Raw genomic sequence first — 16,500 nt, 5'->3', positions numbered from 1 at the left:
AGTGCCAAGGTAACACTGAGCGATTCCTAATTGGCTTGGTATGAACATTTTGACTTGCCTTGGAGTCAAATGAATGTTTGTTCCTTCTCTTATTTCTAGCGATGCTTCATTGCTGTGGGAGAAAGAAATCTGGATGTTTTTCTAAATTGAGTCTCCTTTTCAAAATTAATTGAGCCTTCTTTAATAGTGCAGAAATCCCCATTAATGAGGATAAGACAGTAGCAGAGGCAGTCCAGTTTGGCATTCCAAATCCCAGGCTAGGACTGGCAATTTAAAATGCAAATTTAATGAAAAATGCTGTGAATGAAGGAGGTATAGGAACTTATCTCTCATTTTCTTTTCTTAGTGAGATTTGTGCAGGGAATGCAAAATCATTGACAGACAATTACAATCTCTGAAAATAATCTTTTTTTTCAGCATATGATTTCACTTCAGACCATGTTAATGCTGAGTGAAGATTTAGGCAGGAGAAGAAGAGAGTACAAATTCTGTTGGTCATAGGGCCAAGATGTAATTTTCTGAGTAGAAACCAGCTGTAATAAGCCTAAACAGCATTGTGGATCAGTGAGAAAGGTGAAGATGTGGAAACATTTTTCTCTCTACTAGGCCCTGTATTTTGGAATATGCCACATGTTAAGGCTACCTCAATACAACATGATGTCACCAGTAAGAAGGTCTTCAGCATGAGTGTTGTTTTATTCTAGTCAAAGTTGCTGCTAATTGATTAGTGCTCCCTGTCTCAGTCTTTCAATTTTTTTGTCACTACCCGTCCCCATCAGAGGCAACAACCACTCATGCATGAATGTCACCACAAATGTAACCGGCCTTGCTTCGGTGCTGTCACTTGTTCCATTCAATGCACTATGCAGCCATGCACATCTAGTTTTCCTTTTAGTCTGGTTTTCAGATTATTTTTATAATCAGATCATCCATACCGGAGCAAATGAAAAAAAACAGACAATGATGGTAGGACTTGCTAAATAGAGATCCAGGTGGGGCCCTTTCCCAAACATTCCAATGGCTGTATTTGGCATGCATGAATTCACTCTTGCAGCTCCAAACCTCTGAGTCCTTAAGCATTCCTTAGGCTGACATGAAGGGCGATACCGCTTCGCTTGACACATGAGGTTTCGCTCAAAATAAGAGACTTTTCTTATATTTTTTCTAGAGAGCTAGATTCTGTCTTTCATTTATTTTCAGTCCTTCAATACTTTCCACTGTGGAGTTGTTTCTTACATTTTCCAGACTGTCCTCCAGTGACAATTATTTACAGTCATGGTGCTGCTTCCCTTCTTGTCCTGAAAGGTCAGCAGTGGCTGCCTTTTGAGAAAGTCATAATTGAGTCTTTCCTCACTCAATGAGTCTGAGGCTGCTAACCCTCTTTGTAAAGACTACAATTTTTTCTCAGTAATGCATCTTTTTTTTTTTTTTCCCCGTCTCTAATGAAAAAAGCAAGCCACCACTTGATATTGGATTTTTATAAGCTCCCTTCAGGTCTTGTAATAGTCAAGCTAACGTGTATAGGAATCACCAGTTTTGCATCTGACATCTGCAGGTTTCAATGCTGTCAAGTGCTGCATCCTACAGCTCTCCAATGCTGCCTTCACAGTAATGATTGTTATTACTTCCCTGGCTTCTGTGCTATTTGACGTGCACTGCAGAAATTATCTATGAGTTTTTTATTCACATCTTGTATTGTAATTGTATTTACAGGCTATAGAACTATTCAGTCAGCATTGGTCTCTGTAGGAGTCTGTCAGTATAATTTTTGTTTGGTTGTTTGTCTGTTTTAGTCTGACTTCCTAGGAAACAGAAGCTGAAACCCCACTCTTTCTCCATAGCTTTGGAATTCACTTATCCATTTCAGCAAAATGACAAAGATCTTGTTTAATTATGCTCACTTAAAGAGAAGCTACAGTGAACATTTGTCCTATGCCATTATAAAATTTGCATCCAGAATAATACTTACGGAATTCCAGCATCCTTTTCACCTTAAACACCAGAGAATTTAAACATCAGTCCAAACTTCTCTCTTGTGTGAATTCTCTATTGCCTGATAGATGGTCAGGTCATTTTACAACCTCAGTATATTTCAGTTAAAACAGCAAATCAACTGCAAGACACAAGTAGTGGGCAACAGAGCTTCATAAGATCCACTGTGGACAAAACTATTTGTTTTGAATTTTAACCCAAATTTTGGGTTACCAAGTATAATTCTGCCACAGAGATAGAAGCATACTTAATTAAATAAAAATTGTAGTAATTGTAGTAATTAACCGTTTTCTACCAAGATGTGAAACTGTTTGGTTAATCTGAAATGGATATATGCATAAACTGTGAACAAATATTTAATTCCATCATATTCTTGACATTATTATTATTATTATATTAGACATTATACATTTACATTATTATATATATAAGAACAATAGGAAATAGACTTAGTTAATGATTCTTAGCCTCAAGTCCACATGAACTGCCACAAACATGAAGACCTTTAGTCTAATGTAAGTACCAGGGCAGTTCCACAAAGTTTAACTTATTCCTTGGTGACATAAATATTCAATGTGTCTTTTTCCAGAAGGAACTGTAAAATTAGAAACCCTTTCAGTATTATTTGGTGGGTTTGGCTGGTGAGTGTGTGCATGTGAGCAACACAAAGCACTTGTCTGTGCACATACCCTCTTCTCAGTGTTAATTGCTGCTCCTTATTTATTTAATGTCATTTAAATAAAAGGAGAGTGTGTTTTGGCCAAGATCTATGCTTCTGTAATGTCTCGCAGCTGCCATTACAGTGGTTCTCCATCATTAGATAACAGAATCACAGAAGAGTTGAGGTAGGAGAGGAACTCTGGAGGCCATCTAGTCCAACCACCCTGGTTTCCAGGATGAACTGCTCCATCACTTTTCCAGGGCTCAAGGTGAAACTGACTGGCCTGTAGTTCCCTGGTCCTCCTTCTTGCCCTTCTTGAAGATAAAAGTAACATTTTCTTTCCTCCAGTCTTCAGACATTTCTTCCAGCCACCATATTTGATCAAAGATTAGAGAGGATGGCCTTCCAATGACATCTGCAAGCTCCCCCAGTGCTTGTGGGTGCATCCCATCAGGGCCCATATATGTATGTCCAGTTTGCTTGAGTATTCCCTGACCAGATCCTCTTCCACTAAGGGTACATCTTCCTTGCTCCAGCCTTCCCTCGTGTTCTCTGGAACCTGGGATTCCTGAATCATATTGGATGTGGTTATGTGAATTCATTCAGACTGTTGCTATGGCTGAAGCTAGCAGGTCCGATGGATAAGCTTGGAACTGCATTTTAAATGACAGGTGTTTTCTGTGTGAAAACAAAAACTTAAGTAGATACCTAAGGTCACTTTAAAACACCTAACACCTGCTACAAGTTTTCGAGGTGGTGCCTGTGAATGGGCCAGAATATGTGGAAAAACTACCTAGGGCTTTATAGTCATTACTGACAAGATCCAAAAGGACCATTAGAGGTCCTTTTTGTGCATGTCAGTGACCCATGCTAAAAATCTCTCTGTGGATATAGCAAGAAGAGATGGGTTTAATCAGGGGCTTGTACTCATGCATTCCATTACTGAGCTAGCTGGAACACACATTGCCACCCTGGATAAGATGCCATTAAAACTATACATTTATTACTGTTTCACTGATTCAGACAGTGGAAAATCTATCATCCACTCTCGCTGCTTAATAACCAGCTGTCATAGTCCTTGTAATGTAACACTTTCATTAGATTCAGAAATAGGACACACAAAAGGATAGCAAATGATCCTGGGAAGTCTTTCCCAGACAGATAAATGCTACTAACAATAAAGTAAGTTGTTATTATTAGTACTGTGATGTTAATGAAAATTATGGACAATTACCTGCTTTTGAAGTTGGCTCTTTCCTTTCTGTATAGTTTTTTTGATTTTTTAATTTTTTTTTAGTGCAGAAGACTTAAAAAAGACACCCACACAGTTTGCAGAAGTTTGAGAGAAATGGTTCGTATTATTTATGCAGCAGAAATTCTTAGGAAGCAGACTACAGCAGAAAAAGATCATCTAGTTTGCTCGTTTAAAACTTTTGAGTAATGGTCACACACTATATCACAAAATTGATGTTGTTTACGTTTTCTTTTAGGAACGTCTCTTGATGAGTCTTTTGCCCAGGAATGTTGCAATGGAAATGAAGGAAGATTTCCTGAAGCCTCCTGAAAGGATTTTCCACAAGATTTACATTCAAAGACATGACAATGTTAGGTAGGATTGATGCAGCCCATGAAATAATTTAAAGCAGAGAATATTCAGTAGAAATACAGTGACATGCAATTGCATGGAGAAAAAAAACCCAAACAGTACAGTGAAGATTTGTCATTTATGCAGAGGGGGAGAATGGGCACACTAGGGAGACTTAATCGTCTTCTCAGAAGATAATGGTGAATTAATAAATGGCTTAGACTAGTAGTGCTGGGAGGTAGACACCTTTTTTCAAACGAGTAGTCATTCTTTTTGTACTGTATTACATTTTGGGTGAATAGGAGTATTTATTTTGCATGGTAACTTTTACACATTTTTATTTTCCTGATAGTAAGGTGGATTACTTTTAATGCAATAGATTTTCTGGGTAATAGCAGGGAAATACAGAAAGAAAGTGTGTTGTAAGCTTAAAAAAATGTGCATTTGTCCCCATCATATGAGGATTCCTCCTCAGAGGTTATTGACTGAGGCTCAAGTCTACTTCTTGCTCTTGTTCAGTAAAAGACTGTTGTGCAAGTGCCCTCATTTATTCCAGTTGTTGTTAAAGTGCATTCTCATTTGCTATTCTTCTCTGTCCCCCCAAACTTCTTAAAGGCCTTGTTTGAATGGTGCTGTTTTCCCATACTGCCTCTAGCTACTTTTTCTTCAAGTGCCTTGTTTCCAGACCAAAAACAATGTCAAAGAGGTTTACTTGGTGCCACTCTTGCACTAGCCAAGGTGCAGGTTTAGTAAGTGATGCTGCAGAACTGCCTTGATTTGCACCATGTACTCATGTGGCAAAGGAGTAAACTCCCTTAGCACCTCCTTCCCTCCCTCATCCACTGGTAAATTCCTTCTGGGGTTCAGTCTATCTCCCATTGAGCTAAGACTAATATTTGTGAGGACCACTTCCTAGTGACTAAACTGTTGCAACTAAAAGCATTTATGTCAGTAAGGGAATCAGAGATGGCTGTGATCAGAGTGTTTAGAAGACAAACACTGACAAATTAGATCAGTTTTACACTAGAATTCATTATTCATTAGCAGCTCACTTCTTGTTAATAGTTAAATCTTACATAATGTTGTTCTCATCACTATCTATACAAAACTCTTGGTCTTTAACAATCAATTTAAAGTTAGCTCCAAGTGACAGTACCCCAGAGCTGATGTTGCAAAGTTAGCATTGTTCATTACAGTCTTTGATGGCTCTCAATTGCCAAAGTCAGTCTTGAGAGCTCCTGAAGGAGAGAATTCAAGATCAAAGTGGACTGTCTTGCTCCTTTTCTGGTTTTCCTTGTTTACATCTCATGCTTTTATGCTGTTGCCTCCCACCAACACCATTTGTCTTGTTTTCTTTCTCTGGACAATCTTTCATCATTGGATGATGTCCTGTCTATTTGCAGTCACTTGTGCTTACCTTGTATGCTGCCTGCAGGATTTTTGCTGCTTGGGTGCCTTCTACTATCATTGTTTGTCTCGTTGCTGATCACATTGCTTATATACTTATAAAAATTGTGTCTAGTTATGCCATCACAGTGCTGTGAAATACACATGTATGTATATATACTGTTGGTTACACTTACATTCAGGTTCAAGGCAAGCCAATGACAGTTATAGCCTCATCAGTATATTTATACTGTGTATGGGTCACAGGTTTCTGCATTGGTTGCAGTGTGGGTAGTCTTAAACACCACTGTTTTGCAGCTGAACTGGTTGATTATGGTGCTTCTGAGTCCTCTCTTGTGCTGCGATCTGTTTTATTTTCTATATTAAATGGTGTTTCACATAACCACTAGGGCTGCTGTGGCTTACTCACTGCTTCAATGTGGAGTTCATAAAAGATATTGAACCTGAGTATCCTGTCTGGAGAGGTGAATTAATTCTCTGACATTAAGAGAGTAGTTTGGGGCAAATGGAGGCAAAGTAAAATGGTCTCACTTTAATGTCAAAGGGAAGAGAACTGAAAACAGGAGACCTCCCCTCACCATCTGTACTATAAGAAACTGTATTACCTTTTGTTTCAGTAATGCAACTACCATACGAAAAAAAGAAGATAAGGGAGGAGGAATAGTGTCCCAGTAAATACCCAGCAAGCTGTTGCTAGCAGGTCCTGGTACACTGGGGTTTCACCCCAGGAGCTGTGTAAGTCTTCAGATCTGAACGATGCAGGGGATGCCCCTGCAGGTGTGACCCTGACACGAGTGTGGAGGGATGTGCTGCTAATGGTCAATGCCAATAATATGTGTGCTTTACCTTTTTAAGGAGATGAAAACAATTATTCTTCTTTTGATAGTGTCAGTTCATTGCTATACCAGAAGGACCTAAGAGATCACTCCCATATTCTCATGACTTGCCCTCATCACACCAAGCTTCTGTAAAGCACCACTATTAAAACAAACAAACAAAAAGCCCCTATATAGTTCTAAATTCCTAGAGTTTTTAACCCCAAAGATACACAGTGGAAAATAGAAAATGAGCTGCACTTTTACCTTTCCTATAGCAATGCTTTCTTTTTCTCCAGGCAAATATCTGGAAGTGTCAGAACACTGTCCTCCAGAAAGGATCAGCAGGAGGAAGTAGGCATGCAATTAGTAAACTCTGTGATTTTTCCACTCCTGACCTATTAAAAAAAAAAAACAAAACCCAAACAAAAAACCCTCGCCAGTAACAAAAACCATCTGTTTCAGTCTTCTAAATAGCTGCCTGAAAAAAAGCACTAGATCTTGCATGTGAAAAATAAGACATTCATATAGTTACCTTCTTTACCTTCTCCCGGAAAAACACAGGGGTACACATTACAGTGGATATATATATAACCCTGTAAGAAGTGAATGACGGGCTGGGAAGAGATACTGGCATTTCAGATACACCATGCAACAGCCCTGGTTTATCAATTAGTTGGTAAATATTTTTCCAACTATCAAATAGTTGTTGAATGACTGCCTGCAACTGACTGCTCCTCCAGAAGGGCATGGAAACATGCCTCTCCATGTTGAGGGCAGAGCCCTCAGAGTTGTGTCATCCTTTGATGAGCTCTTCCCAGGTCTGTAGTAAAGAGAGGAATTCATTTTGCTCACAGACAACTTTTTTCACTGAGAAATCGCTTCCGACTTCCACCTTAGTGCCCAGGAGTTTATTTTTCTTTCTGCAATAGAAAGCATTAAACTCCTTCAACATCAATTGAAGATTTCTGTGTGGAGAGGGGGCCAGTTTAAAACTTACTTTACATTTCCATTTGAGACTGTTCTAAGGGCATCAATGAATATGGCCCATAAAAGAGCACTAAATAGATGGCTTCCTATGCAGAACAGCAGGAACTTGCAAGGGCCCTGGGAACTGTAGTGTTTTGTGGAGAAAAACCCTTTTCTCCTTCAAAATGCTCACATTTAGCAAACGAAAAATGCCTGCTAAGAAGGACATGTACAAGCTCTTCAAAGAGAAAGATCACTAGGCCCTTACTTTTGAAAGTAAGATAATGGTACAAGAAAAGGTTGTTATCCATTCCAACCCTCTGTATGTATTTGTGCCTGTGCAAAAAAGAACAAGAAATTTTTCCCAGGCAAGTTTTATTATCTCCTGTGTACACTGTGTAAAGAGTAGTGGTTAAAACAGAATATATTTATCTGTGGAACCTTCCCAAAGAAGATGTCAAAAGGAACTGTTACAAGTTGATGAAAATCAGTCCTTTGCCAACAAATTATTCACTCTACAGATACGCTGCTTCTTTTCCTACGTTTTGTGTGGAACACCTGAATATTACCCAATGATCTTGAAGAAGGTATTACTTTTTTTGTCACAGAGGAAGAAATGAGACTTTTTGTACATCTGCTACCTTGTAAAGTTTTTGAACAGAATTGCTGTACAGTAGGAAATGAGTTGATGTGTTTTAAATGGAAACAAACAAGTTAATGCAAATGCTATATGCAAAATAAGACATGCAAATACACATCCAATATATAGCATGAACCTAGTGAGGACACTAAATTCAAGCATCAGGAAGGTAAAATAGTCACAGCCCGTGTAATATCTGTGCCTCATGAGAAGGAAGTAGTCCATATACAGTTCAGGAGCCATTTCAACACCGTACAGGTGTTATCTTACTGGGGTGAGCCCAGCCAAGGTCACCATGAAGGATGTGAGGACCAGATGGCATGTGAGAGCAGCTCTTCTGTGATGCCTGCAAAAGGGGTGCCCAGGTGGAGGACCTCCTGAGCTGCGGGAGGTGGTGAGAAGGCTACATAGCATCAGGGAGGCTGGGAAGGAGTTAGATAGCTGGTTTCAAGTGCAGTCTGAATGCACTCACAGCCAAACAGCCAAAAACTCCCCCACTGGAACACATGGAAGGGAGGTGGGGAGGCAATAACGCAGAAGAATGGGAGCTTGCAAAGGCAAGGACCTGCAGGAGGAAGAGACTTCCCCCGAAGCCTGAGGTGGTGCCCTTGCACAACCACTTCACTTCTCTACAGACTGAAGCAGAAAGGCCCGTCACATCAGGAGAGACTCTGGAGCTAAGTAGGGCAGCCCAATCTGCTCCCCATATAACAACCATCAGAACTAAGAAAAGGCAACAGGTGATAGCAGTAGACGACTCTTCTGAGAAGTAAGGAGGCACCCATCTGCCGACCTGATGCACTCTAGAGAGGTGTGCTGCTTACTGGGGGCTCGTATCAGGGATAAGAGAGACCACTGAGCCTCGTACAGTCCGCTATTATCCAATGCTGTTGTTTCACATGGGCACCAGTGATACAGCCAGGAGCAGTCTGAGGAGTATCAAGAAGGACTGCAGAGCCCTGGGAGTGGTGGTAGGGGACTCTGGAGTGCAGGTAGCTTTTTCATCAATCCTCCCAGACAAAGGGAAGGGGTATGAAAGGACCAGTTGAATCTGGCAAATCAACAACTGGTTACAGGACTGGTGCCACAGCCAGAGGTTTGGCTACTTAGACCATGAGACTCACTTTGAGAAACCTGGTCTACTGGGGGCTGATGGGGTCCATCTGTCAGAGAAGGTGAAGAGCATCTTTGGTCATAGGCTTGCCAAGCTGGTGAAGATGGGTTTAAACTAAAGTTGCCAGGGAAGGGGCACCTCAATCTATCCCACTCTTACCGGTTTTATGCCAATGCCAGCAATAGATGCCCAAAGCCTGGAGAGGGAACACAGGACAGCAGGAGAGCACCTGAAGAGCAGCACAAAGGAATTCCAGGTAGTAAGTCAGCTTCATCAGGGGCCCAACTTAAATACCTCTATGAAAATGCACGTAGCATGGGGAATAAACAAGAGGAGTTAGAGATGCATGCACGCCTGCAGGGCTGCTATCTTATTGGCATCACAGAGATGTGGTGGGATGGCTTCTATGACTGGAGTGTTGGAAAGGAAGGATACAGGCTCTTTAGCAAGGACAGGCAGGGAAGACAAGGAGGGATTGTCACTCCATGTCAATGACCAGCTGGAGTACATGGAACTCCGCCTGGGGATGGATGGGGAGCCCACCGAGACCTTATGAGTCAGGATTAAAGGGAGGGCAGGGACAGGTGACGTTATAGTGGGGGTCTGCTACAGGCCACCCAACCAGGAAGACTGAGCGGATGAGGCCATCTGTAGACATATAGGAGCAGCCTCACGTTCACAAGCCCTGGTCCTCATGTGGGACTTCAGCCACCCCGATATCTGTTGGAGGGACAACACAGCAGGGCATAAGCAATCCAGGAGGTTCTCAGAATGCATTGATGATAACTCCCTTCTCCAAGTGATAGAGGAGCCAACAAGGAGAGGTGCTATGCTCGAGCTTGTTCTCACCAACAAGGAGGGGCTGGTGCAGAATATGAAGCTCAAGGGCAGCCTTGGCTGCAGTGACTATGAAATGGTGGAGTTCAAGATCCTTAGGGCAGTGAAGATGGTGCACAGCAAGCTCTCTACCCTGGATTTCAGGAGAGCAGACTTTGGCCTCTTCAGGGGTCTGCTTGGTAGAGTACCATGGAATAAAGTCCTGGAGGGAAGAGGGGCCTAAGAGAGCTGGTTAATATTCAGGGATTACCTCCCTCAAGCTCAGAAGCAATGTCTCCCAGAAAAGAGGAAGTCAGGCAAAAACGCCAGGAGGCCTGCATGGATGAACAAGGAGCTCCTGGGCAAGCTCAAACACAAAATGAAAGCCTACAGAGGGTGTAAACAAGGACGGATAGCCTGGGAGGAATACAGAGAAACTGTCCAGGTAGCCAGGGATCAGGTTAGGAAGGCCAAAGCTCTGATAGAATTAAATCTGGCTAGGGATGTCAAGGGCAACAAAGAAAATATGTCAGTGATAAAAGGAAGATGAGGGAAAATGCGGGCCCTCTCCATAAGGAAACAGGAGGCCTTGTTACCCAGGATGTGGAAAATGCTGAGGTACTCAATGACTTTTTGGCCTCAGTCTTCACTGGCAAGTGCTCCAGCCACAACGCCCAAGATGCAGAGGGCAAAGGTGGGAACTGAGACAATGAAGAACTGCCCAGTGTAGGAGAAGATCAGGTTCAAGTACATCTAAGGAACATGAAGTTACAGAAGTCCACGGGACCTGATGAGATGCGTCTGCGGGTCCCAAGGGAACTGGTGGATGAAGTGGATAAGCCACTATCCATCATATTGAGAAGTGGCAGTCTGATGAAGTTCCTACTGACTAGAAAAGGGGAAACATAACCCCCATTTTTAAAAAGGGAAAAAAGGAAGAGCCACGGAACTACAGGCCAGTCAGTCTCACCTCTGTGCCCAGCAAGATCATGGAGCGGATCCTCCTGAAAACTCTACTAGGACACATGGAAAATAAGGAGGTGATTAGTGACAGCCAGCATGGCTTCACTAAGGGCAAATTGTGCCTGACGAGTTGGGTGGCCTTCTACAATGGAGTTACAGTGTTGGTGGATAAGGGAAGAGAAACTGTCATCATCTACCAGGACTTGTGCAAAACTTTTGGCACTTGGTCCCTTCCAACGCAAACTGTTCTATGATTGTATGCTCAGGAATATGGTTTGTAACATACAAGAGATAGCTCTTTCCTAAGATTAGGTTAAGTAATGTAGGATTAATATTTCCTTCTCTTATCCCTTGTCTGGCCCTACAGGGCTGAGGAATTTACAGATTACATATATATGTACAGTGGCTACTTTAAAAACATTCTAGTCCTGACTAAATCTCTCCGTGCAGCTATAATTCAATTAAGTAATTTCAAGTTGTGTTTCAGCTCAAATATATGCCCTGTATGGAGCCCTCAACACATTTTGTTGTTTGTCTCTTTTGGAAATGGACTTTTCTCACTCCATTAGATACTAATGAAACTGTTTCAACACATGCATGAATAAGGATATGGCTGACTTGATGTGGTAACAGAAAACTTCTCACTCTGCTCCATAACTCAAATATTCAAGAGAGAAACAGAAAGTGCACATTGAACTGCTATCAATTTCTTGAGCCTCTGGTGCAGCAATTTCATTTAGCCTAATTTTTACAAGTATGAAATAGAACTGGCTGCTTTGTAAGAGATTATAATTTCAGGCAACACACTGCCTAATTCAAAGCTACCAATTAAAAGATCCCTCATGGACATTTAGAGGTTGTTGTGACCCAGTCTGAGGCTATTTATATGCAGATATTTCTGGTCTGTCCTATCTTCTAGAAAGCATCAGAACTCAAAAAATTTTTGAATTTATCTTACCCATTCCGATGTTTTAAAGAGCTGTGATTATGATGCCTATGAACAGGCTTTTGTATGTAGACTTTCTGAGCTCGTAAGACTTCACAGTGAACTAGTTTTCATGAATGATTATTTTGTAAAAACAACCTCCCCTTTGTTTTTAGTTTTAACAGCCCTCTTTTATTTTTTGAGTACTTTTTTCTTAATCATTGCAGTGAGTTATAGACAAAATTATTAATAATTTTCCCTTATTAATATTTTTCCCTTATCTTTAAGGAAAAAAAAATCCTACAGGTTCCTTTCTGAGGCAGCATGTGCCATGAAAACATCATTCTTATAAGTTGTACTCTAATTAAACAAATAACCCGACTGGAAATAAAAAAACAGGGCACAAAACCCCTCCTTATTTTGATCCTTTTTGTTTATAGAAGTGGCTTTATTGAAACCAGCAGGACTATTCAAGTGCACAGTGCACATGAATGAGCGCTGTTAAAAGTGAACATTTACCACCTACAAGCTCTTAAATCTCTTGTGTAACCTGGCAGGATTTCTCCTCCTGAACACCCTATAGAGTGACATAGGAAAGGTTTGCTCTGTCAATACTCACAGTTGGGAAGCAGATTAAATATCTTAAACCAAGCCACAAGCTTTCCACTCTCAGTTTTAGCGGGTACAGCAGCTTCCTGCAGTGCTGCAGGACAACTAGAGAGTCACTGAGCAGGTGCTGGCTATGCCAGCCTGCAGGGATGACAGGGGAAAAAGCAGGAATACAGAAGGTCCTGGGGGGATGACTCAGGGCTTGTCAACACAGAAATACACCAGATAGATAGTCAAGGAGTATGAGATAATGATGTATGTAACTTGTATGCCTCTGCTGAACCAGCTCAACACCTTGTTTGTGACAGAGATGAGAGAAATGGCTGTTTATAATGCTTTCTTTCTTGAAGGTGCTCACTGCAGTGTTGCTTTGCATTTATTCAGTATTTTTATACTAGAAGCAGTTAGAAATAGCTGTTTGTGTATCAAATCAAATAATCCAGGTAGCTTTAAAAAAAGCCCTTAGGAAACCTCCATTAAAAATTAGAATCATGGAATCATAAAATGGTTTGAGTTGGAAAGAACCGTGAAAGATCATCTAGTCCAATTTCCCTGTCATGGTCAGGGACATCTTTAACTAGATAAGGTTGCTCAAAACCCTGACCAGCCTGACCTTGAGTACTTCCAGGGATGGGGCATTCACAGCTTCTCTGAGAAACCTGTTCCACCCTCATAGTAAAGAATTTCTTCCTTGTATCTAATCTAAATCTACCCTCTTTCAGATTAAAACCATTGCTCCTTGTCCTTTCACTACAGAGCCTGCTAAAAAGTGTCTCTCCATGTTTCTTATAACCCCCCTTTATATATTGAAAGGCCACAATAAGATCTTCCCAGAGTCTTCTCTTAAGACTGAACAACTCTAACTCTTTCAGCCTTTCTTCATAAGGGGGTTGCTCCAGCCCCTTGACCGTTTTCATGACCATCATCTGGACCTGCCCTAGCAGGTCCATGTCCTTCTTGGGCTGGGGACTGCAGAGCTGGATGCAGTACTCCAGGTGGGATTTCATGAGAGTGGAGTAGAGAGGGAGAATCACCTCCCTTGACTTGCTGGCCATGCTTCTTTTTATGCATCCTGAGATAGAATTGGCTTTCTGGGCTGCAAGCACACAGTGCCGACTCATGTCCAATATTTCATCCACCAGTACCCCTAAATCCTCCTCCACAGGGCTGCTCAATCCATTCATCCCTCAGTCTATATCCATCTTTGTGTTGCCGCAACCCATGTGCAGGACCTTATGCTTGGCCTTGTTGAACTTCAAGTTGGTCACATGGGCCCACTCCTCAAGCCTGTCAAGGTCCCTCTGTGTGGCATCCCTTTCCTGTAGTGTTTCAACTGCACCACTCAGCTTGGTGTCGTCTGCAAACTTGCTGAGGGTGCACTCACTCCCTCTATGTCATTAATAAATTAGGAGGGAAACAAATAGTCAAAACACTGCTCTTCAATGCTTACAAATCTGTATTTACACATTAAGGTACAGGTGTCTATCATATATGCTTTGTTGCAGTAGTCTGTGGGGCATACAGTCTTATACTAAATTATGTGGATATTAGAGTTTAGGCATGTTGTCTGCGCATGGAGTGTCTAGCAGGAGCTGTTCATGGGTAATTGTAGATGCAATTATTGTACACTGTAATTGGAGGAACTGGTTTTTCAAACTTTTTCGAAAAAGTTACCTTTTCAGAAAGGTGTTTCATTAAGAAAGGATGAACTATTCTAAGATCAGAAGGAAAGATGCAGTGCATAACATTTGTAACAGGAAATGTTCTGTAGCAAATTAAACTCCTTTGAAGAAATTTATTTGCAAATTTGGGGATTTTTGCAGTTGCAAATACCTTCCTGAGATTATGTATATTTCAAAATGCTTTGGACATAATTATTGTAAGATTATTTAGTATTATTAGTAACTAAACCAAGCCATTTATGTATAAAATATTATGGAAAAAATTGGGTAGCTCTCTGTCAAAAATAAGCTAATTTTCCTATTGAATATAGAAACTTGATTATGTAAGTGTAAGACAGTCTGTGTTTTCAGTGGAGAGTATATAAGCTACACTCTATCAATCAATGCATTTTAAAAAAATGTTAAATCTACTACATTATTATACAAAAAACCCAAGTAGTTTTAAGCTTATTTTACTAAATGAGATTAAGACCAGTCAAAAGTTTCAGAAAATAGCTATGGAAAAGCTAGAGTCAGAACTGGACTTTAGCCTTGCCTTTGGTGCAGCTGCACCAACAAGTGGTTATTAGCTATGAGCAGAAGGTGTTACAGAAGTGATAAGGGTTTTAAGTTGTGGAAAGGGTAACAATACCTTGAGAGAGTGACAAAAGTGTGTCTTGCATCTCAAATAAAACGATCAGAAGGAAGGATTTCAAACTAGTCATCTTCTGCTGCTGTCTTGTGCTTTTGTAATACTCAGTGTATGTTCCTTTCATCTTTTGTAAGCAATCAGGCAGCATTGGGAGCAAGAAAACCTCTAACCCTGGACAACACTGCTCCAGCAACACAATGGCATCATGCAGACTTTAAAATCAAGAGCAGAGTAGAAGTTCTGACAAAGCTCTGCTTGGTAATTGATTATTTCCTCCCCTAGGATTTAATTAGAATATTGACATGCTGTTGTAATTTATAATGCTAATAACTTGTCTGTCTAAAAGTCAAAGTGATTTACGTTTTTACCAGATTAGTCAAACTTCCTGATCCTGTGAACTTACTGGTAAAATCCTGGTATGACTGAAAACTACAGGACAAATGCTGAATATCTCAAAGATCATAGAATTGCATTTTTTGGTATAGCACACAAGTAAAGAGAATGATAGCTGCTTGGGGTCCCTTAGCTCAGTTGTGAAATGGAGGAATAAGAGCACTGCTGAGCCTTTGGGCAATGGGGCACCACCAGGCTTAGCACTGTAGTAACTACTTAGCCTTGCTAAGCATCACATTTAAATCACTTGTCACAGAGAGTAGCACTTGAATCATGTGCAAACTATGCTGTTTAACAAACAAGTAACCTTTGTCCTTTGTTTTCACTTTCTTTCCACTTTCATTTCTCTTTTTCTTTAATAGTTGCAGTTTGAGATGGTTTTTTGTTTGGTTTTGGTTGGTTTTTTTTCTTTTTTTTCACCAGAGTGCCCCAATTGCATTGTTAAGATTTCTGTGAAATTAAAGCAGGGAGAGTCATATCCCTGAATGGTCGTTAAGGCAAACAGTTGTTAATGGGTAGCTTCTCACTTCTCGTTTCCACATATGCTAATATATATTTTTTTTAACAATAAAATTACTTGGCAATCACTGTGAAGTGTCCCTTTGTATACCATACCATTGTGAGGACTCTTTCATGCATAACTAAGGTACCCCAGGTTTACTCTGGTTTAATCGTCTTTGAGGATGTGAACCTCCATGGCAATTAGCGATTAAGTTACAGTGAACCAAGGCTACTTTGCTCTTGAATGAATGCATCTACAGGAGTGATTAATGTGCCTTTACACTGACGTCACTCCTGTAGTTGCTTTGTCTTAACTTTTCTAAATATATCAATGTTAGACATGGCCTACATTTAAGACCCTCGTTGGTTTTGTGTGAATAATATATCCAAATCAAAGGAAAGGGAATTTCAGTGTTAATTTGTGTTCTGCTGAGAAACAGGTGGGGAGTTGGACTTTGAAAATACTTGAATGCATTTGAAAATATGGTTTGGCCCTGGAAACACTTCAGGCATATCACTGGAATTCTGGCACTGTATATCTTATCATTTCTCTCTTTAGGACCCTTATGGTTTTCATGGCCATAGCAAGAATTATAATCTCTTTTCTGTTCTCACTCCCTTTGGCAGATTTTGCCACCTCCTGATAAAGGCCTTCTGTGTCCTTTATGTTCCAAAAACCTGAGCAGAACGTAGCAGGGGGAAAAAAGTTGATAGTATCAAATGGGTGATTTGACTCCATAGTCAAAACCCCACATCACAGACGAAGATGCTGCCCTAATTTGTTTTAGACATTGTGC

At 40.8% G+C, this 16,500-nt stretch overlaps 1 protein-coding gene across 3 annotated transcripts in view; it reads left to right on the top strand.

Annotated features, from left to right (window-relative positions):
- The window catches only part of ADCY1 (adenylate cyclase 1), a 181,401-nt gene that overhangs the window by 61,048 nt on the left and 103,853 nt on the right, over positions 1–16,500 (top strand). For all 3 annotated transcript variants that reach the window (XR_012629129.1, XM_074869914.1, XM_074869905.1), the window contains exon 3: positions 4,144–4,262. Coding sequence is in view for 2 of the 3 variants with exons in the window: in XM_074869914.1 (XP_074726015.1) it covers positions 4,144–4,262 (119 nt within the window). In the remaining variant the exon portion in view is untranslated. The remainder of the gene's footprint in view (positions 1–4,143; positions 4,263–16,500) is intronic.

Source organism: Strix uralensis, chromosome 1, assembly GCF_047716275.1.
Source record: "Strix uralensis isolate ZFMK-TIS-50842 chromosome 1, bStrUra1, whole genome shotgun sequence".
Classification (NCBI taxonomy): domain Eukaryota; kingdom Metazoa; phylum Chordata; class Aves; order Strigiformes; family Strigidae; genus Strix; species Strix uralensis.
The sequence above is the reverse complement of the archived record's forward strand: the minus strand, read 5'-3'. Positions and strand labels throughout refer to the sequence as shown.